The sequence below is a fragment of the Salvelinus fontinalis genome, chromosome 12 (assembly GCF_029448725.1).
Source record: "Salvelinus fontinalis isolate EN_2023a chromosome 12, ASM2944872v1, whole genome shotgun sequence".
Taxonomy (NCBI): Eukaryota; Metazoa; Chordata; class Actinopteri; order Salmoniformes; family Salmonidae; genus Salvelinus; species Salvelinus fontinalis.
The window spans coordinates 27,981,432-28,008,444 of NC_074676.1; the positions used below are offsets into that span (position 1 = coordinate 27,981,432).

General features: G+C 42.1%; 1 protein-coding gene across 2 annotated transcripts in view; it reads left to right on the top strand.

Annotated features, from left to right (window-relative positions):
- Window positions 1-27,013, top strand: part of hydin (HYDIN axonemal central pair apparatus protein) — a 75,651-nt gene that overhangs the window by 4,867 nt on the left and 43,771 nt on the right. For both annotated transcript variants that reach the window (XM_055940244.1, XM_055940245.1), the window contains exons 4-13: window positions 148-267; window positions 4,526-4,660; window positions 5,503-5,702; window positions 5,813-5,937; window positions 18,264-18,465; window positions 18,711-18,894; window positions 20,451-20,550; window positions 21,154-21,272; window positions 22,122-22,345; window positions 25,887-25,954. In XM_055940244.1, coding sequence (XP_055796219.1) covers window positions 148-267; window positions 4,526-4,660; window positions 5,503-5,702; window positions 5,813-5,937; window positions 18,264-18,465; window positions 18,711-18,894; window positions 20,451-20,550; window positions 21,154-21,272; window positions 22,122-22,345; window positions 25,887-25,954 — 1,477 coding nt within the window. The remainder of the gene's footprint in view (window positions 1-147; window positions 268-4,525; window positions 4,661-5,502; window positions 5,703-5,812; window positions 5,938-18,263; window positions 18,466-18,710; window positions 18,895-20,450; window positions 20,551-21,153; window positions 21,273-22,121; window positions 22,346-25,886; window positions 25,955-27,013) is intronic.

Sequence of the window (27,013 nt, forward strand, 5' to 3'; positions counted from 1 at the left end):
CAATTACAATTGTCTACAATTATTATGGAATATTATTTTCTAATATGTGTGTTACTAAAGGCACAATGTGGCTTGCTCAAAAAAGTATGTTATTGTTCCTACCCTAAGAATACTGTCTTTTAAAATTTTCCTCTGTGCTGTTCTTAGTTCTCTACCATTGATGTGGACCAGGCCATGTTCCAGCCATACCCCTCGGAGATTGTGTTCCAGAATTATACGCCCTCAGAGACCTTTGAGATTTCACTGATTCTCCGTAACAATGACAAGGTAGGGCAGGGCGTGTTTGGGTACCAGGGAAGCGTGGAAGGTTGATGTGGACATTAGATTGCCAATACCTGGCTGAGCGAGCAGCTATGTGGAGAGTGGATAGTTCTGGAGATTTGCTTGATCCATCTGACTTCCCAGTGATAATTGTACAGCATACGTTATTAGTTACAACCCCATATGTGCCACACCAATATGTGATTGGATTCTCCATTAAAAAGTGCTCCACAGCAAACACTCAATAAACTGTAATTAATGAAAGGGCTGTTTATGAAAGGGCTGAATCATGCATGGATCTATCATTTAAATGGGCTCGATTACAGTTAGAAAATATGTCTCCCCTAAAACCCTCTCATGGCGTCAGAGATAAGTCAAGGAAATATATTGTTAGGTGTAGCCTATACATTTAATGCATAACCTACCTAGGATTTAGAAGAAATATCCAAATGTAACTGTCAGTCCATTATTAAAAGGTGTAAGGGTACTGTGCATGAAATCTGGAGAATTTCTGTTTTCGACACATGAAAAGGCATAACAATCTTTTTACAACGCTACAATGATTGATATGCTTTTAACTTGCCTCTCAGTTATGTTACCATTGATCAACTATGACGTTATGACTCATCTTTCACATGTTGATAATGCATTGTGGAAGTCACAGAGGTACAGTAATTTTACTATGTAATGCAATAGTAATTCCCAACATAATAAAATCTCTGGCCCAGCTATCTGCATTGTGCATTATTACCCTTTTCCTTATAGGCTACAGTGCATTATTACCATTTTCCTTATAGGCTACAGTGCATTATTACCCTTTTTCTTATAGGCTACAGTGCATTATTACCATTTTCCTTATAGGCTACAGTGCATTATTACCATTTTTCTTATAGGCTACAGTGCATTATTACCATTTTCCTTATAGGCTACAGTGCATTATTACCCTTTTTCTTATAGGCTACAGTGCATTATTACCCTTTTTCTTATAGGCTACAGTGCATTATTACCCTTTTTCTTATAGGCTACAGTGCATTATTACCATTTTCCTTATAGGCTACAGTGCATTATTACAATTTTTCTTATAGGCTACAGTGCATTATTACCATTTTCCTTATAGGCTACAGTGCATTATTACCCTTTTTCTTATAGGCTACAGTGCATTATTACCCTTTTTCTTATAGGCTACAGTGCATTATTACCCTTTTTCTTATAGGCTACAGTGCATTATTACCCTTTTTTTATAGGCTACAGTGCATTATTACCCTTTTTCTTATAGGCTACAGTGCATTATTACCCCTTTTCTTATGGGCTACAGTGCATTATTACCATTTTCCTTATAGGCTACAGTGCATTATTACCCTTTTTCTTATAGGCTACAGTGCATTATTACCCTTTTTCTTATAGGCTACAGTGCATTATTACCATTTTCCTTATAGGCTACAGTGCATTATTACCCTTTTTCTTATAGGCTACAGTGCATTATTACCCTTTTTCTTATAGGCTACAGTGCATTATTACCCTTTTCCTTATAGGCTACAGTGCATTATTACCCTTTTTCTTATAGGCTACAGTGCATTATTACCCTTTTTCTTATAGGCTACAGTGCATTATTACCCTTTTTCTTATAGGCTACAGTGCATTATTACCCTTTTTCTTATAGGCTACAGTGCATTATTACCATTTTCCTTATAGGCTACAGTGCATTATTACCCTTTTTCTTATAGGCTACAGTGCATTATTACCCTTTTTCTTATAGGCTACAGTGCATTATTACCCTTTTTCTTATAGGCTACAGTGCATTATTACCCTTTTTTTATAGGCTACAGTGCATTATTACCCTTTTTCTTATAGGCTACAGTGCATTATTACCCTTTTTCTTATAGGCTACAGTGCATTATTACCCTTTTTCTTATAGGCTACAGTGCATTATTACCATTTTCCTTATAGGCTACAGTGCATTATTACAATTTTTCTTATAGGCTACAGTGCATTATTACCATTTTCCTTATAGGCTACAGTGCATTATTACCCTTTTTCTTATAGGCTACAGTGCATTATTACCCTTTTTCTTATAGGCTACAGTGCATTATTACCCTTTTTCTTATAGGCTACAGTGCATTATTACCCTTTTTTTATAGGCTACAGTGCATTATTACCCCTTTTTTTATAGGCTACAGTGCATTATTACCCCTTTTTTTATAGGCTACAGTGCATTCGCAATATTCCTCACACAATAACATACCTCTCTTTCCCCTACACTCATCCTTTCAAATGCCAACTATTTCTACCGGTTTCATCCTTTCAGAACAGCGAAACTCATTAGTAACTACATTATGTGTTTTTTAATTAGGCAATTTTTTATAGTTTGAACAAAAAGCATTGTGATGAAAGGATTATATAGTGTCAACTGATTTGGTAGTCTACAACCTACATATTTTCTCCCAACCATTTACCTTTCAGGGAGATGGGGTAGGGTGGGGGTAGTAGTGAGATAGTGTGGTAGAGAGACACATACTGTAATAAGTATGTATATTAATTCCCTGGAAAAACAACCTCTTTATTAAATTTATTCATGACCACATTGAAGCTGTAATGCATACAGTCGTTAGATTTAAAATGCAAGGAGAAAATATATGAAAGATTTAGCTTTGTAGTCAAATGTCTCACCTCCTCACTGCAGTCCCATGTTGATGGCAAATAGATAGGCCTAGAAAAAGTTATTGGCAGTAGAGTCAAAGCCACAATTCCTTTTATTTATTGGTCATTTAAATCCTGAATTTCTAAATATACTATGTTGCATGCCTGTCCAAACCCCAAACTCTTTTTTAGGATGTATTGCATTTGGCTGATTTTTATATCAAACAGAAGTTAAACAAGTGCACTTTTACGTTGATGCATTTGGTGACATACTGTTTTGTTCCAGTGTTAATTTTGTCAACAATAACTATGATGAAAAATATTTGTCAACAACCTATTTTTCCTCACGAAAACTAATAAAGATAGCGAGACGAGATGCCATAAAAACACAATAACTTTAGTAACAAATTCGTTTTCATTTTAGTTGATGAAAATGTGACGAGACGAGAATTCCACATGAGACTAATGGACTTTCAATTAGACATTAATATTTTTTGTCCAATCATAAGCATTCATGTCTTTGCAGAATATTTAATGCAATCCTCTCATTGGCAGAATTAACGGCTTTTCAGTCACACAGCTCCCGGGCAGTCACTTCAGTCACTCGTAAATATTTTGAGCTGATGCACAGCCAGCGAACCAGGACACTTTAATTGTAACTAACCTCAACTAAAAACTATAATGTTTACTCTCTTACTTTCATGTTGGCTATTTTCGCTTTGATCACATCACATGCTCCATTTTCCCATGTGTGCTGTTATTCATCTGTGTTGCCGCTCTTCCGGTCGGCAAATGCGAGTCACTGTTATTTACCCCCACCCCAAGGTTATGATTGGGAGAAAAGAGCTGTATGCTTAAATGGTTTAACCTGTTGCCAAGGCTTTGTAGCCTATGGTAAGTCATGGCTAGCATTGGTTACAATCTGCCACAATAGCAATGTGCCAGCTATATGAGGGGATAGTTGGCCTGGTTGGACAAGGCTATCTTAATGTGCACATGATGGAAGTTACAAGTAAATTATTTAATGGGAAAAAAATGCGCTGACGAATATTTGACAAAAATGACTGTGACTAAAACTACACTAAAATTGTCCTAAGTTTAAGTCGACTGATAATGACTAAAACTAAGAAGGATGAAATGACTAAAATGTGACTGAGACTAAAACTAAATCTAAAATAGCTGCCAAAATGAACACAGTTCTGTACCATAGTCTGCCAAACTGCCACCTGCATGTTGAAATATATATATTTTTTAAACAGAGGAAAGGAATTTAATTTCTTATGTTCTTCTTGCAGTTATTTTTCTTAAATATGTTTCTTGTCTTTGAGCTTCTTTTGGGGCTTAGGAGAGTAGGGAGTAGGGATGTTGCAAAGTCAAAGTGGAGAGTTAGTCATTATGTCCCTCTCTCTCTCTCTCTCTCTCTCTCTCTCTCTCTCTCTCTCTCTCTCTCTCTCTCTCTCTCTCTCTCTCTTTCTCTCTTTCTTTTTCTTTCTCTCTCTTTTCTCTCTCTTTGTCTCTCTCTCTTTGTTTCTCTCTCTATTTCTCTGTGTGTGCGCGTGTATGTGTGTGCATGCATGTGCATATGTGTGTGTGTTTGTGTGTGTGTGTGTGTCTTTCTGGTCTTTAGATCCCACGGCTGGTGAAGGTGGTGGAGGGAGACTCTCTGTATTTTAAAGTGGTCAGTCCAGTGGATGTATGTAGCAAAGTGGCCCCAGGGATGGCATCCACATTCAGTGTCCTCTTTACACCTCAGGAGAACAAGGTACTGTCAACACAAATAAAATAAAAATGATATAGCAACACACTTAACAAACAGTTGGAACACTGTAAAGTGCAATACACTATTACATTTTCTTTTAATGCTATGGATCAAAGCAAACAAATGTTTCCAACTTTATTCAATCTGTTCATGAAATTTCCTCTTTCTGATTCCAAAAGAAAACAGCTTTCTTATGTTCTGAACATTACTGAAAGAAATGTAGGCCTAGTTATGAAACCAGTCTCATTCATTACCCTTGGTCTGAAGGAAAGATTTCAATGCTTCAGGTTTTCCCTTCAGTAATGACAACACGGTGAAACATCAATGTCAAAGCTCATATTCCTTGTTAATGTGCCTCTGCACTGTAATTCTATCAGAGAGTGTGCTTTGATGAGCATGGGCATGACAGGGAATGTTTCCACCACAGCCTACTCTCATTCCATTAGCTGCCATTCTCCAGGCTCTAATATGGCCTGGTAATCTGCTTTGCTCTGCTTGCACATTAATACAGAGTGCAGTTGTTAGAGAGATTCAGGGCCCTGACATAATCAGGCCTGGAGCCAACTCATCTGTATGGAGACAATAGGGAGAGATGAGGACTGTTTGGATGACAGACCCCTGAAAAAACAACATACTTGACAAGATGTGAACATTTGGAGCAGCAGTGAACCTTTGGTTATGCATGCGTTATAGTTCCAAGACATTGTTGATCAGGACATGTCCTTCATGCACCACATGAGACAGAATCCAATAAGAAACTGATCAAAGTTGAATCTGAAGTCTACCTCTGTGCTGTCCTGTCCTTGTGAACTTCATAAAGTAACCTCTCTTCCCCCTTCTCCCAGGACTACATTCACAGGCTCATCTGTGTGACAGAGAGGGAGAGGTTTCAGGTTCCTATCCGGGCGATTGGAGCGCGGGCCATCCTAGACTTCCCTGACCACCTGCACTTCTCTCTGTGCCCTGTGAAGTGCTCCTCACAGAAGACCCTGCTGGTGCGCAACATTGGCAACTGTGAGGCCAAGTTTCAGCTAAGCACACACAGGTGAGAGATGATCTATGATAGGAGTCTGTTCTAGCCTCTAGTCTGTTCTAGCCCAAGTACTCCATGCTAAACCAACCATTTCTACCTGTCCATGCCTTTGTTCTGTCAAGCCCTTTTTCAGTGGAGCCCCCTCTTGGAACTATTGGAGTTGGAGAGAGCATGCAGGTGACAGTTGACTTTCTACCCAAGACTGCAGGAGACCACAGCCAGGATCTGCTGCTTCACTACCATACAGGTGCAAGACCATTACTATAAAGCAGCAGCTACACCGCACAGGTCTGGCTAGACAAGATTCAGTATCCTTGGAGCTTTATGGTCACCATTATACAGATGTTACACATGCATCTATACTCTACAATCATCTACATCCAAAATTCTCCCCACAAAGAATAAACCATATACAATATACCCTCAGTGTACAAAACATTAGGAACACTTTCCTAATATTGAGTTGCACACTCCCCTTTTGCCCTCAGAACAGCCTCAATTAGTTGGGAAATGGACTCTACAAGGAGGCGAAAGCGTTCCACAGGGATGCTGGCCCATGTTGACTCCAATGCTTCCCACAGTTGTGTCAAGATGGCTGGATGTCCTATGGGTGGTGGATGTTTCTTGATAAACACGGGATACTGTTGAGCATGAAAAACCCATCAGCGTTGCAGTTCTTGACAAACCGGTGCGCCTGGCACCTACTACCATACCCTGTTCAAAGGCACTAATCTTTTGTCTTTCCCATTCACCCTCTGAATGGGACACTTATACAATCCATGTCTCAATTGTCTCAAGGCTTCAAAATCCTTCTTTAACCTGTCTCCTCCCCTTCATCTACACTGATTGAAGTGGATTTAACAAGTGACATCAATAAGGGATTGTAGCGTTCACCTGGATTCACCTGGTCAGTCTATGTCATGAAAAGAGCAGGTGATCTTAATGTTTTGTACACTCAGTGTACATGTCTCTCCAGAGTCCCCACCGATAGACCCACTCACTTTGCATTACGCTAGCACACAAGTACTTGCTCTACACCAGTAAGGTACTTCATAGAAACAGATGCATACACACACTCACATTACATACATTTTTTTGCATAAGATAATCAACTACATCAAATGGGGTGGAACTAAAAGGATGAATCTGTTTACCATACATTCACTGTGAACACAATAATAAAATATCCCCTTCGTAATGACCCAGCAGCAGGAATGGTAAAACAGTGTTAATCATTTCAGGGGCATTTATTCACAGTCTTTAATCTCTGCTCTTTCACACAGGTTGCACCTAGCGTATAGGGAAAACACCCGAATTAGCATATATCCTATTAACAGATGTATGAGTGTGGATGGCTGGGTGTGCTGGTGTTATCTGTTGCCTATAGCAGTGTGGTCAGACCTGTTAGAATGGACAGCCCCTGGAGACACGTCTGTCTTCTTTTGTTTGTGTGATTATACCAGCTGATGGTTTGAGATATTGATAGAACTCCATTGGAAACCCCAATATGTTTTCTTTTCCAGCTGGAATGTAAGCGGATGTGCAATTATTTTTCGCTCAATTCAAGATCTTAAACTGTCCCATGTTTGTGATTGTGATAATGGGTAGTGCTGGCAAAGGGACCTTATAGGATTCCAAGGTGATTGCAGTGTTAAAGATTGATAAAAGTGTTTTTATGATGTGGTGAAATCCAGATTTGATGTAGGATTTAGAGTAGTCCCCCTTTATCACTTAATTATTTCGACAAGCCTTTGGTAGAATTGAAAGTTGATAAAAGGTGAATTTGCAATGTGATGGAGAACTATATCTGTGTGAGATACAGTAAACCAATTAAGAGCCAGAGGAGTACTTGAGTGAGTGTGTGTGTGTGTGCATGTTTATCTGTGTGCTTGTGTGTGTGTGCGTGTGTGTGCATCCCTGCGTGCGTGTGTGTGCATCCCTGCGTGCGTGCGTGTGCATCCCTGCGTGCATGCGTGTTTGTTCGCGTGTAAACGCATGTGTGTGTGTTTGGCTCAGGTGGTGCTTGGTGGTCTGCTGTCTCACTGCAAACACACACAGGTCTAGTGAAGGGCAGCAGCATTAACATTTTATAATGTGCTCTACTCTAAAAAGACCACTGTAGGCCCATCAGGGTTGTATCATTTTTAATTCAGCACCTTTCCCTGTCTCCTTCTCATGTATGCTTCAGATGAAGCTTTTCTGGAGGGTACCCTCTGGAACCAGTGAACGCAGCAAATCATGAGTATCTTGTCAAGTAGTACTGTACATTTTTGACCCATGAACATGTAATTTCAAACATGGTAAAATTTTTGCAGGGGTGGTTAAGCAGTGATTCTACTGTATATACAGTGTCCATCTATTCTATTCTAATCAATCCATCTATTGATTTATTAATTTGCCCTTTAGTAGCCTTCATCTAGGACACATTTACATATTGTATATTTTATTGTATAGTAGCCGAAGCATGACAAATTAGGCTCCTTTGCTCAAGGGTGTGACTGCTAATACTGAGATTCAATATGACAACTATATAGCTATATATGAATCCAGCTCCCCAGTCACTGCTATGTCATTTCCTAAAATTAACACAATAATGCAAACAGATGTCAGGTTTCTTTCATTGCTCCTGCCTGGATACTCGGCTTCTACGTGACAGGAGACAAGAAGTGCTACGTACTCTCTCTCGTTCTTGATGTGCTAGATCAGGGGTCCCCAATTACATTCAGCCGTGGGCCGGTTTTTCCTTGAGTGGATGGTCGGGAGGGCGGAACATAGTTATAAATATTTTATACTGCAAATTGAACGCAAACAGATATAGTATGACAAAAACAGAATCATTTCAAACATTGATTACATTGGGATACGATCACATATGCCTCTCTATTTATGCATTGGAATACTTCCTAACAGATTTCCTAAATTAAACGAAAATACATTTTTTTTTTTTTTTAATTACTTGAGGGGCCAAATAAAATCACCCTTGGGCCAATTTTGCTGCCTATTGGGGAACAATGTTCACACAGAAAAACCCCTCAAAGTAAATTCTGGTGAGAAATGCTATCAGTGGGTTTAAGACAGGCTTTCTTTGCTACTGAAATTAATGAATTAGTTATAGTCTTTAAGCTGCTTGTAACGGAAATCTAAGTCGTGCTCCTCCTCAGACGAGGAGAGGCGAGAAGGATCAGAGGACCAAATACGCAGCGTGGTAATTTTCCATAATGAATTTAATAAAAACAAAACAATACACTATACAAGATAACAAAAGAACATACCGTCACAGTCCTAGCTGGTGCAGAACACAAACACAGAGACAGGAAACAACCACCCACAATCCCCAACACAAAACAAGCCACCTATATATGATTCTCAATCAGGGACAACGATTGACAGCTGTCTCTGATTGAGAACCATATCAGGCTGAACATAGAAACAGACGAACTAGACACACAACATAGAATTCCCACCCAGCTCACATCCTGACCAACACTAAACAAGCAAAACACATAAGAACTCTGGTCAGGACGTTACAGTATCCCCCCCCCCCCCCCCCCCCCCCGACGAGGTGCAGACTCCGAACGCACCCCTAAAACTCAAGGGGAGGGTCTGGGTGGGCATCTGTTCGCGGTGGCGGCTCCGGCGGTGGACGAGGACACCACTCCACCACTGTCTTTGTCCCCCTCCTTAGCGTCCTTTGAGTGGCGACCCTCGCCCACGACCTTGGCCTAAGAATCCTCCCCAAGGCCCCCACATGATTTAGGAGGTAGCTCAGGACAGAGAGGTAGCTCAGGACAGAGAGGTAGCTCAGGACAGAGAGGTAGCTCAGGACAGAGAGGTAGCTCAAGACAGAGGGGCAACTCCGGACAGAGAGGCAGCTCAGGACGAATGGCAGCTCCGGACTGAATGGCAGCTCCGGACTGAATGGCAGCTCCGGACTGAGTGGCAGCTCATGACTGAGTGGCAGCTCATGACTGGGGGGGTACTGTAACGTCCTGAGTGGCAGCTCATGACTGAGTGGCAGCTCATGACTGGAGGGCAGCTCATGACTGGAGGGCAGCTCATGACTGGAAGGCAGCTCATGACTGGAGGGCAGCTCATGACTGGAGGGCAGCTCATGACTGGAGGGCAGCTCATGACTGGAGGGCAGCTCATGACTGGAGGGCAGCTCATGACTGGAGGGCAGCTCATGACTGGAGGGCAGCTCATGACTGAAGGGCAGCTCATGACTGAAGGGCAGCTCATGACTGAAGGGCAGCTCATGACTGGCTGGCGGCTCTGGCAGCTCCTGACTGGCTGGCGGCTCTGGCAGCTCCTGACTGGCTGGCGGCTCTGGCAGCTCCTGACTGGCTGGCGGTTCTGGCAGCTCCTGACTGGCTGGCGGCTCTGGCAGCTCCTGACTGACGGACGGCTCTAGCGGCTCCTGACTGACGGACGGCTCTAATGGCTTGGGACAGACGGGCGGCTCTAATGGCTCGTGGCAGACGGGCGGCTCTAATGGCTCGTGGCAGACGGGCGGCTCTAATGGCTCGTGGCAGACGGGCGGCTCTAATGGCTCGTGGCAGACGGATGGCTCAGATGGCGCTGGTCAGACGGATGGCTCAGACGGCGCTGGGCAGACGGATGGCTCAGACGGCGCTGGGCAGACGGATGGCTCAGACGGCGCTGGGCAGACGGATGGCTCAGACGGCGCTGGGCAGACGGATGGCTCAGACGGCCCTGGGCAGACGAATGGCTCAGACGGCGCTGAGCAGACGGATGGCTCAGACGGCGCTGGGCAGACGGATGGCTCAGACGGCGCTGGGCAGACGGATGGCTCAGACGGCGCTGGGCAGACGGATAGCTCAGACGGCGCTGGGCAGACGGATTGCTCAAACGGCGCTGGGCAGACGGATGGCTCAGACGGCGCTGGGCAGACGAGCAGTGCAGGCAGCTCAGACGGCGCTGGGCAGGCGGCCGACTCTGACCTGCTGAGGCGCACAGTAGGCCTGGTGCGTGGTGTCGGAACTGGTGGTACCGGACTGGAGACACGCACCTCAAGGCTAGTGCGGGGAGCAGGAACAGGGCACACTGGACTCTCGATGCGCACTATTGGCCTGGTGCGTGGTGCCGGAACTGGTGGTACCGGACTGAGGGCACGCACCTCAGGGCGAATGCGGGGAGAAGGAACAGTGCGTACAGGGCTCTGGAGACGCACAGGAGGCTTGGTGCGTGGTGCCGGAACTGGTGGTACCGGGCTGGAGACACGCACCACAGGGAGAGTGCGTGGAGGAGGAACAGGGCTCTGGAGACGCACTGGAAGCCTGGTGCGTGGTGTTGGCACTGGTGGTACTGGGCTGGGGCGGGAAGGTAGCGCCGGATATACCGGACCGTGCAGGCGTACTGGCTCCCTTGAGCACTGAGCCTGCCCAACCTTACCTGGTTGCATGCTCCCCGTAGCCCGTCCAGTGCGGGGAGGTGGAATAACCCGCACTGGGCTGTGTTGGCGAACCGGGGACACCATGCGTAAGGCTGGTGCCATGTACACCGGCCCGAGGAGACGTACTGGAGGCCAGATATGTAGAGCCGGCTTCATGGCACTTGGCTCAATGCTCACTCTAGCCCGCCCAGTGCGGGGAGGTGGAATAACCCGCACCGGGCTATGCACCCGTACAGGAGACACCGTGCGCTCTTCCGCATAACACGGTGTCTGCCTGTACTCCTGCTCTCCACGGTAAGCATGGGAAGTGGGCGCAGGTTTCCTACCTGCCCTCGCCACACTACCCGTTAGCCCCTCCCCCCAATAATTTTTTGGGGTTTCTTCACGAGCTTCCAGCCCCGCTTCCGTGCTGCCTCCTCAGACCACTGCTCCTGGGCTTTAGCTGCCTCCATCTCTTCCCGAGAGCGGCGATATTCTCCAACCTTAGCCCAGGGTCCTTCTCCGTTAAATATTTGCTCCCATGACCATTCCTCCTGGTACCGCTGCTGCTGTCGCTGCTGCCCGTTGCCACGCTGCTTGATCCTTGTTTGGTGGGTGGTTCTGTAACGGAAATCTAAGTCGTCCTCCTCCTCAGACGAGGAGAGGCGAGAAGGATCAGAGGACCAATACGCAGCGTGGTAATTTTCCATAATGAATTTAATCAAAACAAAACAATACACTATACAAAATAACAAAAGAACATACCGTCACAGTCCTAGCTGGTGCAGAACACAAACACAGAGACAGGAAACAACCACCCACAATCCCCAACACAAAACAAGCCACCTATATATGATTCTCAATCAGGGACAACGATTGACAGCTGTCTTTGATTGAGAACCATATCAGGCTGAACATAGAAACAGACGAACTAGACACACAACATAGAATTCCCACCCAGCTCACGTCCTGACCAACACTAAACAAGCAAAACACATAAGAACTCTGGTCAGGACGTTACACTGCTGTCGTATTTAGGAGCAAAGAGACAGTTCCTTGGCGAGTTTACCCTAGACTCTGCCTCTGCCTTGACTATCTGCATTCTTTTAGGAAATCGCATGAGCACACATACACACACACACACGTCTGTTTTAGTATCCTTAACGCCAAATCCCTAACTCCTTACCCTAAACCTAACCACAAACCATAATTCTAACCCTAATCCTAATTGTATCCCTAACCATAAACCTAACCCCTTTGCTCTGCTCACCCTCTCCTCACCAGCAGCACTTCAGCAGAATCTTCAGAATTTTTTCAAGAGCTTTTCACTGAGGGCTCAAGGCTCCTGTCAAATGCAGCATGGGCAATCAAAGGGAGAACTTCCAACAGTAGTATCGGCTGAGGTTAAAATGTCCTATGCGTAGCCTGGAAACTGATGGCCGTGCAGAATGAATCTCTTGAGGAAATTAGATGAGGAAAGCATGATATTTGCCCGACCAGTGGGGGAGAGAGGCACATTTTTCTTGCCCATCAACCGTTGTCATAGCATCAGGATCTCAGCGATAATTATGGTCCCTCCATTTTCCCCTATTTTCTATTCTTTCTTTTTTGTAGGACACATCTTACAGCTTTATTGCACATGACAGGCTTGTCGTCATTAATATGTGCTGGTTTTAAGTATATCTTTGCTTTGGTGATGCTGCTAATCATCTACGGTTCCTCCTGAGACAACATTAGGTACTTTAACTGGGCAGCAACTACCTTAGCGAGCATGCTCACCCACCTTGCTTGTTCCTTGGTCCCAAAAGAGTGCCGTTCACCGAGATATCACAGTCACACCACTGTAATAGGTCTACTTGGGTGTTCCACAAGAGAAATCGGTGGATAAAAGGAAAAGTGGATAGATTTATGAGGTTGTGACATTCATGTCTTAAAGAAAAAGCTTATTTCCCTTGATTTTGTACTTCATTTTACTTTGATGAAGATTTATTTACTTTGACTCTGTCTGCAACACCTATTTAAGAGACATACTGTCAAGCCAATCCTTTATAGTAAGGTCTTTGAAGTGATTTTGTTATAATGTGATTATTGTACAGTACTGTATAGCCTAATCCACATCCCTAATAAAGGATGTATAGTTACAGGAGGCCTATATAATGGTTTAAGTGCATCTATCTTTCTTTGACTAATCCTTTGAAGAGGTTGAGTACTGTATACATACTTATTTGATAGAGACCGACTGTTTTCCAGCATTGGATTTAGGCCTACTGTAGTAACAGGCTAGCCTGGGTACCAGTCTTTTTAGCTAACACTCCTTGCCACTCCTGTCATTTGCCAAAGAGACTGCAGGGTGGTGACCAAGAACACAATGGTCACTCTGACAGAGCTCTAGAGTTCCTTTGTGGAGATGGGAGAACCTTCCAGAAGGACAACCATCTCAGCAGCACTACACCGATCAGGCTTTTATGGTGGAGTGGCCAGACGGAAGCCACTCTTCAGTAAAAGGCACATGACAGCCCGCTTGGAGTTTTCCAAAAGGCACCTAAAGACTCTCAGACCATGAGAAAAAAATATTCTCTGGTCTGATGCAACCAAGATTGAACTCTTTAGCTTGATTGCCAAGCGTCACATCTGGAGGAAACCTGGCACCATCCCTACGGTGAAGCACAGTTGTAGCAACATCATGCTGTGGGGATATTTTTCAGTGGCAGGAACTGGGAGACTGGTAAGGATCGAGGGAAAGATGAACGGAGCAAAGTAAAGTGAGATCCTTGATGAAAACCTGCTCCAGAGCGCTCAGGACCTCATACTGGGGCGAAGGTTCACCTTCCAACAGGACAATGACCCTAAGCACACAGCCAAGACAACGCAGTAGTAGTTTCTGAATTTCCTTGAGTGGCCCAGCGCAGAGCCTGGACTTGAACCTGATCAAACATTTCTTGAGAGACCGAAAAATAGCTGTGCAGCGGTGCTCCCCATCCAACCTGACAGCTTGAGATGTCCTGCATAGAAGAATGAGAGAAACTCCACAAATACAGGTGCTCCAAGCTTGTAGCGTCTATATATACATATACACTACCGGTCAACAGTTTTAGAACATCTACTCATTCAAGGGGTTTTCTTTATTTTTACTATTTTCTACATTGCAGAATAATAGTGAAGACATCAAAACTATGAAATAACACATATGGAATCATGTAGTAACCAAAAAAGCATTAAACAAATCAAAATATATTTTATATTTGAGATTTTTCAAATAGCCACCCTTTGCCTTGATGACAGCTTTGCACACGCTTGGCATTCTCTCAACCAGCTTCATCTGGAATGCTTTTCCAACAGTCTTGAAGAAGTTCCCACATATGCTGAGCGCTTGTTGGCTCCTTTTCCTTCGCTCTGCGGTCCGACTCATCCCAAGCCATCTCAATTTGGTTGAGGTCGGGGGATTGTGTAGGCCAGATCATCTGATGCAGCACTTCATCACTTGGGTCATTGTCCTGTTGAAAAACAAATGATAGTTCCACGAAGCGCAAACCAGATGGGATGGCGTATCGCTGCAGAATGCTTTGGTAGCCATGCTTGTTAAGTGTGCCTTGAATTCTAAATAAATCACAGACAGTGTCACCAGCAAAGCACCCCTACACCATAACACCTCTTCCTCCATGCTTTACGGTGGGAAATACACATGGAGATCATCCGCTCACCCACACCGCGTCTCACAAAGACACAACGGTTGGAACCAAAAATCTCAAATTTGGACTCCAGACCAAAGGACAAATTTCCACCGGTCTAATGTCCATTGCTCATGTTTCTTGGCCCAAGGAAGTCTCTTCTTCTTATTTGTGTCCTTTAGTAGTGGTTTCTTTGCAGCAATTTGACCATGAAGGCCTGATTCACACAGTCTCCTCTGAACAGTTGATGTTGAGATGTGTATGTTACTTGAACTCTGTGAAGCATTTATTTGGGCTGCAGTTTTTGAGGCTGGTAACTCTAATGAACTTATCTTCTGCAGCAGAGGTAACTCTGGGTCTTCCATTCCTGTGGCGGTCCTCATGAGAGACAGTTTCATCATAGCGCTTGATGGTTTTTGCGACTGCAGTTGAAGAAACTTTCAAAGTTCTTGAAATGTTCTGTGTTGACTGACCTTAATTTCTTAAGGTAATGATGGATTGTAATTTTTCTTTGCTTATTTGAGCTGTTCTTGCCATATGGACTTGGTCTTTTACCAAATGGGGCTATCTTCTGTATACCCCCCCCCCACCGTGTCACAACACAACTGATTGGCTCAAACGCATTAAACAAGGAAAGAAATTCCACAAATTAACTTTTTAGAAGGCACACCTGTTAACTGAAATGCATTCCAGGTGACTACCTCACTACCGCTGGTTGAGAGAATTCCAAGAATGTGCAAAGCTTTCATCAAGGAAAAGTTGTCTATTTGAAGAATCTCTTGGCATTCCCTCAACCTGCTTCATGAGGTAGTCACCTGGAATGTTACTACATGATTCCATATGTGTTATTTCATAGTTGTGATGTCTTCACTGTTATTCTCCAATGTAGAAAATAGTAAAAATAAAGAAAAACCCTTGAATGAGTAGGTGTTATAAAACTGTTGACCGGTAGTGTATATACAGTGTATTTGCATAAACATTGTGATTGGATGATAGGTTATCGAATCAGGATCACATACTCTGATATCCTAGAACTCATTAATGATAGAATGTTATTTGAAGATTGCCGGAAGGCCAGTCTATTTCGCAATGACAAGGAGAGGCAAGGAGTATAATTTTAGCGAAAGGTACACAGGCTACCCAGTATCAAGCTACTTATTGGAAAACGTTTAGACTGCTTGTTATTTATGTTTCACTTCCTGAATTATTTACTCACATTTGCTTTTGTGGAATCAGAGATAGGAAAACCACAGTGACAGTGTGGGCCTGAAAGAAAAGAAAGAAAAAAAAAATGAAAAATGTTGTTTGTATGTATGTGCTGGTCTTCATGGATTGTTTATTTGTATGTGTTGGGCTTTAGCTGAGAGTATTCTTTACGGAGTCAAGCGTATTTGTCCTGGCTTCAATTGTTCCTTGACTAGCATTAATTCTTGCTGTCTATAATTCAAACCTTTTAACTTCTAATAGTAACTGTATCTACTGGCAAATTGGGAGAGAGTGGGGCGATTGCCCTCTAAGGGCCAAGATCTTTTTTTTGCAGCAGTTATGCCTGCCAGCAGTAATCATCTCTGATTGATTGAGAGATTTAAGAAGCTATCATCGTTAATTAACTTTGTAGATGCAACGCATTGAATATTTACATTTGCACTTCGTAATGAATTTTGTTACTTTGTCCCGTAAGCATTTTAGCTGCAGGGCACTTCCACATCATATGAAGGAATGTGCCCATCTGATTTAGGGGACAGAGTGAACAGTTGGGAGTTTGGGCCAATTTCATCCTCAACTTTTCCTTGCTTTTACAGTCTGTTAACAAAACAAAGTTGATGGTTCGGTTTACAGGATGCCAAGGTTATATTTTTCCATATTTTGTTCCAGTTAAAGGGTTGTTCAGATTCACTTAGTTCTGTGGACCATACTTTTTTAATGGCTAGCTCAGAATATGAGCTTTCCAAAAGTTGTTTATATATTATAGAGCGCAGTCCTTTTGGGAGCCCAGATAATTTATTTATAAATACCAACACTGGATGGTTTGGTAGTTGGGTTTCCCAAGGGAATCCATATGCCAGCATAGCTGACCTAAGTTGTAAATATAGAAAAAAGAAGTTGCCTGTTAATGTGTATGTGTTTTTCAAATCTTAGAATGTTCTCAAACCGTTACTGTCCATGATATATGCATGGGTAAGGATTCCAAATTTGGACCACTGGGGGGATGGAAAAGGCTGCCCTCCAGATCGCAAGGCATGCCATTTTGATTCCCAGTTACATTGTTTTTCAATCTTGCGCCACATAAAAATTGTGTGAGCAATAACAGGACCAAAGCGTAGTTTACATTGTTTCAGGGATATACAGTATCAGTGTAGACCATCTCTTCCAAGGGCATAAGATACACCATTTTTATCTCTATACTCAGCCATAGAGTGGAAGAATCATGTCTAAAGCAAATTAGGATGGGACAAAATGCTAGTTCCTGGAAATACAATTTAAAGTCCTCCTACATCTCTCCCTCATTCTAAGTTTGTTAATTTTATCCGGGGTTGCTTACCTTGCCATATATATAACCATATGCATTTTGAAACCACACTATGGATTGTATCCCTATAGCCAGAAAGAGGAGACAAGGGAAGCATAGAACTACAGAAATTATTCTGTGGCAATATATTCATTTTAAAAATAGATATTCTGCCGGTTAAAGCAACTGGGATATTAGACCGTCTTCTGAGGTCAGATTGAATTGATTTAAGCATTCTGTAAAAGTTTTGATGAAAATATGAATAATGTAATGTACGACTATACCGTTGTGGAAGAAATGTTAGAATAATACACCTTATTGGGTAATGATCCACAGCGTCACATTGTGTTTACTTGTGGTGTATTACTCTGAATTTAGCATGAACCATGTTTTTGCTTAATGAAGTTTGATGGCTGCCTGGTGCTTACTGCCTGTTTAAAACTCAGGATGCAATTTGAATACCAGCCTATTTCATTTTGGGTAAAATTTTTGCTCGGTTCACTCATTAGGGTCAGGTCAGGATCTCTGCTAAAGCACCATAGCTCTGCTTTGAATGTAACCAAACTAGCCAAACAAAAAGCTAGAGGTATTTACATATTACACATGCTGATTTATGCAATGATTTTGCATTGTATTTTTTTTTTCATTCTGTTGGCTGCTCCGGTGGGAACCATGTGACTTGTCTAATGTCACTGGGTCCCAGAGAGACTCTGTTATTGTTGTGGATGGCTCAGACAGTATAGTCTACATGTCATGCTAATCCAACAGCGCTATCTCCATGACCAATTATGAAGCACCGACCAATAATAGCACGCTGACTAGCCTATAGCATAACATTTGGGGCTTTGCCATAAAGTCCTGAAAAATAATAGGCTGTATAGAAAAGCCTGTATTTTAGAACTACCCACATGTACTTTTGACTTTCTATAAATATATTGGACAGCTACAGTGCTCTTGAATAATTCAGTTGCTGTTTGTGTCTGGGCTTTGTTGTTTCTCTTAAGGGGAGGATATTGGCATCAGTCTGTATGGAGCGTCTGCAGACGTGAATGTGAGGCTGGACAGGAACTCTGTCATAGTGGAGAAAACCTACATCTCTATGGCCAACCAACGTTCAGTCTCCATAGTGAACAGGAGTGATACTCTAGTCCACTACCAGTGGAAGAGCCTGGCCACTAAAGAGGAGGAAGAGCAGCAGAAGCTAAGGTAGGATGTCTGTTCATGCTCATCTCCATGATGTACATAATATAAACATGATCAACACATCAACAGACATTGATTTTCTGTTAACAAACATCTGAAGTGACCCTTAGCTAATGGATCATCAGTTAAGCTTGAGGATCAGTCCAGATCAATCCTGTTTTATGTAGCCTGTTCAGATGCTTCTCTGTCCTCATCCCCCACCTCATCCCCCACTCTCGCTCTCTCTGTGTATCTCTGCTCTGCTCTAGGTTCTGTTCCGAACTGCAGCGGGAGGAGGAGGATGACATGGATCAGTTCCTGACAGAGTGTGACGCAGACCCCACTCTACGTGACCGTCTCTCCCTGCTCTCACGCACCTTCCAGGACCGACGCAGGCAGCTGAAGGAGGAACGTCTGTCCTTCTCAGACAACTACATCACAGTGGAACCTCTGGTGTGTGATGTAGAGTGGGGGTGGAGGGAGGGGCATTTACTGTGTACTGATAGCAAATGTTTTGTTATACACTGTAGAGTCCAATTTTCCTGTCATACGGGACTTTGTGCACACATACAGTCAAACAAAAGATGAATTACATGATATAATCACTCCTGGTGATCCTCCTCTTCCTCTAGTAAACCTACAGTATGTGTTGAGTCACGAAGTGCAGTGCATTGAAGGCACAGTTTTCTCAAATATCATCATATTTTCTTATACAGCAGTAGCCATGCCAACTTGCATGCCAAAATCCTCAATAATCATTGGTTTGCATTGCAATGCCTAAGGAAATGTTATACACTAAATTAATGGATGCACTTTATTATACCACACCCTGTACTAGTATTCTGTACCAACCACTATAACCCAGTGTGGTGTCTGCAGCGTAGGGCTTTGTTTTTCCATTGCCTGGCTCCAGCCTCAGGTGACAGTGACAGATCTGGCTCTGTGGATTACTCAGCTGTGGTGGAAGACAAACTGCAGCCTTTAAAGCACATTTAAAATTCTCTGCTTATAATTCTGCCACCTAGCAGTGAGTCACTGCTCCACAGCAGCTATAGAAGTCCCATGAATATTCCTATATTTCATTTCATATTCTTCAACCCCATTTGTGTTTGTGGAAATGCACTTATGAGGGGCCATGTGTTCTTGTGTGTGTGAGAAGTATCAGTGTTCCCAAACACTGTGGGAGACTGCCTGCTGAGTCAGAGGCATGGCCACGTGGATCTAATTAGCCTCTAACCTGATTTTACCTGCTGTCTCGGAGTCTGACCAATGGGCTGAGATGCCCCTGGGGAGACAGCCACTCATTCTCTCATCCATCCTGACGAAACCCAACTCGCCCTAGGCATCTGTTAAGCACACTAGGTCCTAAGGGAACTCTCACAATCATTTGACCTTGATTCCTCACTGTCAGAGAGATGGAAAACAGAGGGGAAAACAAACTCCACCCCCCCCCCCCCCCCCCCCCCAAAAAAAAGCAAGGCATCCTAAAAAGCATTGCTTTCCAAGGACAAATTCTGCACCCAAATATTCTGTAAAGCACCTTGAAGAGCTGTGCTCCGTCAGCACAGTGAGGCCAGAACCCCACCGTTACCCTTAGGCAAACTTTTCCTTCTGCTCTCCAGAGCTCTGCTGATTATGATTGCATTAGTGTCTTTCTAACTAATAAGTTCTACATTCATTATCACTCAGCTGCTTTTATTTTCCACTTGATGACTTTATCTTTTTGACAGACACTATAATTTGGACAGAAGCTTTATACATATCTTTCATCAGTGTTGAGTTGTCTTTGCTCTTGCAGAATCACAAGTGTATAAGGGGAAGTATTATGATATATCATTTTTAATTATATATCAAAAGTATATAACTTAGCTACTCTACACTGTCTTGATACATTTCACATGATGGACTGTACCACTTTCTCCTCCAGCGGGATTTCAGTTATCGTGTTGCTACTGTAAGATGCACATTGTTTAAAGTTGCCTCCTCTGTTGCCTTTGTGTTACCTGCAGGAGGGGGACATTTGGCCAAACACCACCTCAGAGGTCAACATAATTTTCAAACCACAGGAGGCAAAGATTTATCAACAGACGGTCTATTGCGACATCACAGGTGAAGTTTGATGTCATTAGATCAGAGAGAGGGCTCATGGATTTACTACAGTATTAGCTAAGTTGTGTTTGATGTTACAAACAGAAGTATGATGAACAGAAATAAAATGGTGCATTGATGAGAAAGCCCCACCTTGGATTTGATCAAAAGTGACAAGGCCTGAAAATGTATTCTTTTTATGCATTTTGTGAAAAGTGTTTTCTGGTATTATAGTCGAATCATATAGCCTACAAGCCATAAGGCAAAAAACATGTGTTAGTTCACAATTATAATTCTATCCTCTCGAACTGACAAAGCAGTTGTTGGTTGATTTGCATTTGGTATCCATCTATATTTCCGGTGCCCGGAGGTCAGATTTCCATTAATTTCCATGACTGACAGAGTTTCATGGGCAGGTGGTGACCTCAATAACACAAGTCATAGAGAGTTGATTTTTGCCTAAAGGGCAAAGTATGTATGTACAGTATGTCTAGATGTTTTCATTACACACCTGTGTTCTGCAGATGTGCTTGATTCATGCTCATTTGTTTACATATATTCAGTTTGTTTATTTAATTCCGTCTTTGTATTCTCTGCCTTTGTGCTCTTCGTTATCCACATTAGGCCGTGAGTCTCGCCTACCACTACGGATAAAGGGGGAGGGGTTAGGCCCCAAATTACAATTCAACTTTGACCTCCTTGACATGGGTACCATCTTTATTGGCTCTAAACACAGCTATGAGGTACTTAACCTTAGTTAGGAGATGTACTAACAATATTAAACAAAGCTAAGACACAAATCTTTCTACACTTACACTGAATGAGAGTTACAGAGTTTTGTTCTACACCTTTGTTCCAGATTATCAGCCCTCCCAACAAATGAGACTCATAATGTGCAAGGTCCCAGCTGTTGGAGGTGCAGAATAGTTAGACAGGAAATAGAGATGTACTAGAAATAACAGCACTGTGATTATCCCCTGTAATAAGATGTGTCTCACATCAAAATACATCACATTATTGCTGCTGGTAGTCTGCAGTTACCCAAACTTTTGAGTAATTGAGTCATTTAAGTATAATTGTTATAATTGGCCAGGTCGCAATTGTAAATGAGAACGTGTTCTCAATTTGCCTACCTGGTTAAATAAAGGTGAAATAAAATAAATAAATAAATAACTGTTAGTCTTATAATAGAACAGCACATGGCAGGCTCTCTTTAAATAATTATAATATTTTAAGGTATGCCTACCCAGTCAGCCCCTTTTGTTTTTAGGGCATTCATGGCAGCCTTGCTGTAAAGCCCTGTGAAACTGGTTCCCACAGAACAAGACTGTTGGATCATTCATTGTTAGCGTATTGCTAGCTTTCCAAAGCCAGCAAACAAGTATAGATAAGACCATGGAATATACACTGCAGTCACAATACACATGAATTCTGATTAGGCTAAATAAAAAAGTGAGAATATGAACACACAGAAAACAGTGCTTGGTTAATCAAATTCTACATTTACATAGTTTGGTTTTCCCTACAAATGTCTCCTCTCCCTGTTTAAACCTGATTTGACTCCACTATCCATCCATGCACTTTCTTCTCAGGTGCTTCTGTCTAATAATGGGCTCATCGAGGCCACCTTCAAGCTGGTGCCTCCCAGCTCAGGGTTTGGCCAGTGTTTCTCCTTCAGCCCTACTGAGGGGATGGTTCCCCCTGGGGCCTGCCAAGCCATGGAGGTCTGCTTCTCCTCCAGCACCCTGGGGGTCTTCTCTGAGGAGTTCATCTTCACTGTGGGGCGAAACCCACAGCCTATCAGCCTCACGTTTAGGTAACACTTGCCCTATCACCCCTCTCATCCATCCCAGCACAGTCCTCAACCTCTCCATCATTGTCTTGTTAGGGTCTGTACAGTACATCACCACTGTGGTAGATAAAGCATTGGCGAGCATGTCCAGACATATATCACCCCATACCCCAGCAGCTGGGTGATTCTCATGAAACCAGTTTTAAACATGTCTGTAGCAAATTGAGTTACAAAACCATGAAGCATCTGCAAAAATCACCTATCATTCTAAAGACTAAGATGTCTAGTGTTTGGCAAATTGTCTAATTTTAAGTAGATTTGACATTTTCGCCAGAATTTAGAAAATCTTCACGCCAAATTCTCATTACCGAAATTTGTTCGGATTAAATTCTCGGATCATTTTATACAATTTTACATAACTTATTTGAATAAAACAAAACATATGTAACGGATAATAAACGAGCTGTTATGCATTCTATGGAACATCATTAATGACGTGGAAGGTGTGTTCCACGACACGCTAGTGGAGTAGAATTGACCTTCCACGGATCATTATTTTCCATAGAACGCTTATAGCCCCGAGTTGATTATCCCTTTTTTACAATGGCTATAATTGAACACATTTGCCGTTTGCCGGTAGAAATGTGTTCAACATCCACTGAAGTAGCTAGCAAGTTTACTAGATAGCTACAGTAGTTGCTAAGGTAACCAAACAAACAGACTTGGTTAACCAAATCATCAGTCCTAGCTTGCCACGATGAACATCGAATTCAACAATGCCAATAACGTTTTCAATTCGACTTTTGCTTTCAAAAGCAGCTCAAACACAGAACGTGTAAGAATTAACTATAGCCATTGAATTCTACTGTCCAAATATACCATGTGTTATAGGGAAATCATTTACACTCTAGAATACCTAAAGGAGTAGTCCTTAGATGAGCACAAGTTAAGTTAATTTATTTGCTTAAATGCCTTCAAAATGATGTTCTTATTCTCAAACACCCCCTTTACCCCACTGTGCTTTCTCATGACCAAAATGTCTAAAAAGCTCAAATTGGGAAAAAGTCAGAGAACCATTACCTTACCAACATGGAGAGTATGAATGGGCTTAGTGATGTGGTCAATTGCTTGCTCACTCATTACAGCTGTCTCCTATTACTTGCAGATTAAGCTAAGGTCCTCTCATTACCGCGCCATTTTTAGGTCCGTTTTGGTAATGAGAACCTTCATTTCTGTATTGATAATATGCTAATTGTGATGTATAGTCAATGGGTGTGCTGTGCTGGTAACTTTATTTATTTACTAGGACCACTTATACCTATTGTATAGGTTTTTTATAAAACAAGTTATTTGACTAAGTAGGGTTTGTCAAGAAATATGGGATGTATAAACCCCATTTAACTTACTTTAAGCCACAATCTGCAATTTGTGTTTCAGCGAAGAGTAGCCCCACTACTTAAAGGAGGATATCCCCCATTGTGACATGTGTACCTGTTTTCACACTTAAGTACACTGAGTGTACAAACATTAGGAACACCTACCTAATATTGAGTTGCACTCCCTTTTACCCTCAGAACAGCCTCAATTTGTCAGGGCATGGACTCTACAAAAGTGTTCTACAGGGATGCTGGCCCATGTTGACTCTAATGCTTCCCACAGTTGTGTCGAGTTGGCTGGATGTTCTTTGGGTGGTGGACCATTCTTGATACACACAGGAGTGTGAAAAACCCAGCAGCAACGACTGTGAAAAACCCAGCAGCGTTGCAGTTTTTGGCACACTCAAACCAGTGCGCCTGGCACCTACTACCATACCCCGTTCAAAGGCACTTAAATATTGTCCTGCCCATTCACCCCCTGAATGGCACACATACACAATCAATGTATCAATTGTCTCAAGGCTTAAAAATCATTCTTTAACCTGTCTCCTCCCCTTTATCTACACTGATTGAAGTGGAGTTAACAAGTGACATCAGTAAGGGATCATAGCTTTCACCTGGTCAGTCTAGGTCATGGAAAGAGCAGGCATTCCTAATGTTTTGTACACTCAGTGTATTTTTAATTTTAATTTATTTAACTAGGAAAGTCAGTTAAGAACAAATTCTTATTTTACTATGACGGCCTACCCCGGCCAAACCCTCCCCTAACCCAGACAACGCTGGGCCTATTGTGCATCGCCCTATGGCGGGCCCCGATCACAGCCGGTTGTGATACAACCCAGGATTGAACCAGGGTCTGTATTAATGCCTCTAGCACTGAGATGCAGTGCCTTAGACTGCTGCTCCACTCGGGAGCCTAAAAATACTGTTGTTGTTTGATATCCCAAGAAAAATGTTGGTCCATATCTCACGTATTTACAGTAGGTACTTTATAGGCATATTGTGTTATGCTTTTTGCCCATAGGAACCCATTTAATCCAGAAATGTATATAAAATTCCTTACAACCATAAATATCCACGTACTGATACACCAATATTACCTGTAAAGACCTTGAATATTTTTTTTGTCACTTTGTTACGTTTTAGTCTACTTTTGACTTTTGAAAATACTGTACGTGCATGTACTTACATGACTTATACTGAAATAAGGGGTATTTTAGTAAATTGCATTAAGATCAGTGATTTTAGTATTAACAAATGGCACACTTTGATGATTTGTTGGCTTACTGAATCTCTGATAGAGATCAGTAAAATTTTGCTAAACTATGCAACACTCATTATCAAAACATGTAGTCTCATCTCCGAAACCTGCTTATCATTACCGTAATGCACCAATATTTAGGAAATATTGAGAAAAATTCAACTTTAATTTAGCAATTTTGGCCTAATCGGATAGTGTGATTTTTGTTCTTTATCCAAATATGTGTGCATAAATAAAATTCATAAATAACATGCATACACAAGTGATTATGACAAAAAAATATTCTAAAAAGGTTATGTGTTTAAGGTAATGAGATAAATTACAAAATAAATGTTAATAATTTATTTGTAAATATTTTTATTTTCAGAGTTATGTTTAACTTAGGTCTTTTCATTAGACTTTGAAAACTGTTGTGGTAATGAGAATTTTTGCATTGTTACGGTATTTGTGGAAATTGTGGTAAAATACATCATATCTGATCAAAAAACATAATAATAATAATTATTAAATAAATTACTACAGATCCTAATCTCAGTGATCCAAGAGGAAATTTCATGAAAAATTACAGTTTCGTGAGAATGACCCAGCAATACTTTTCTAAAACTACTTTTCTGAAACAAATGACCTACATTAATCCACCGAATGCTTCGTTTCCTGAATGCTTGAATACTTGCTATCCCTGACTTACATGTTTGATTAGCACATTTTTACACTCTAGGTTTGAGTAAATGACTCCCTTAACATTGTGTTTAAATTACAGAATTACCCTTCCACGCTGTCATCCAAGAAATTGACTGATCTTGTTTTTTCTTCAGTTGCTCTATATTTGCCCAACCCAGTGTAATTATTATGCATTGCCCAGCGACCTTCATGCTTGCTGGTCAGCACAAATTTATTCTGTATTTCCTGTCTCTTTTATCTCTTGTAGGGGTTGCGTAATAGGCCCCACTTTTCACTTCAGCGTTTCAGAGCTCAACTTTGGGGATGTGTCCTTTGGTGAGTTAAGCTATGGTTTGTTTTTCATTAATCCTCATTGATGATGCCTGTTACTCACGCTAGATGCTTGTGTTAGGCTTGGGGGCAGATTTATCAAACAGTGCATTTGAGACACACTGATAATACCTACTGCTTTGTATTTACAGTATAAAGCACAAGCATAACAATGAATGACAGACGCAAATAAACAACCATTACTGCAAGTCTACGAAATAGATGTAGCCCACAATATACACTGAGTGTACAAAACATTAGGAACACCTTCCTAATATTGAGTTGCACCTCCTTTTGCCCTCAGAACAGCTTCAATTCGTCAGTTATGGACTCTAAAAGGTGTCAAAAGCGTTCTACTGTTTTGTACACTCAGTGTATAATTAAGCAATAAGGCCCGAGGGGGTGTGGTAGATGGCCAATATACCACGGCTAAGGGCTGTTCTTACACACGACGCAACGCGGAGTGCTAGGACACAGCCCTTAACTGTGTTATATTGGCCATATATCACAAACCCTCGAGGTGCGTTATTGCTATTATAAACTGGTTACCAACGTAATTGGAGCTGTAAAAATAAAGGTTTTGTCATGCTCGTGGTATATGGTCTGATATACTACGGCTTTCAACCAATCAGCATTCAGGGCTCTAACCACCCAGTTTATAATTGGCAATGTGTATTGTTTTGCAGTAATAGTCCCATACAAACAGTATTGGCACACTATACCTTCTTGCAACAATTACTGCACACATTTACTCCCACTCTTCACTGCAAAGTTGTCATTTTGGATCTCCTAAACTAGGTCTTACTCACTATTTGACCCTTCCAAAAATTGTCCAAGTTGATTGGCATTGGATGTATTTTGAGCAGGCCTATCTCTCCTACATTTTTATGGTCCACTCAATACTCTGCCTGCAATGCATCATGGATGTGCATGGCTTACAAATGGCTTACTGTAGAATGAGACTAATACACTATCAGCCACGGTAGAATGCACATTTTTCTTGTGATCAATAACAGCAAAGGTCTTCGCAGACAGATAATATTTAAGTATGCTATGACACTTTTT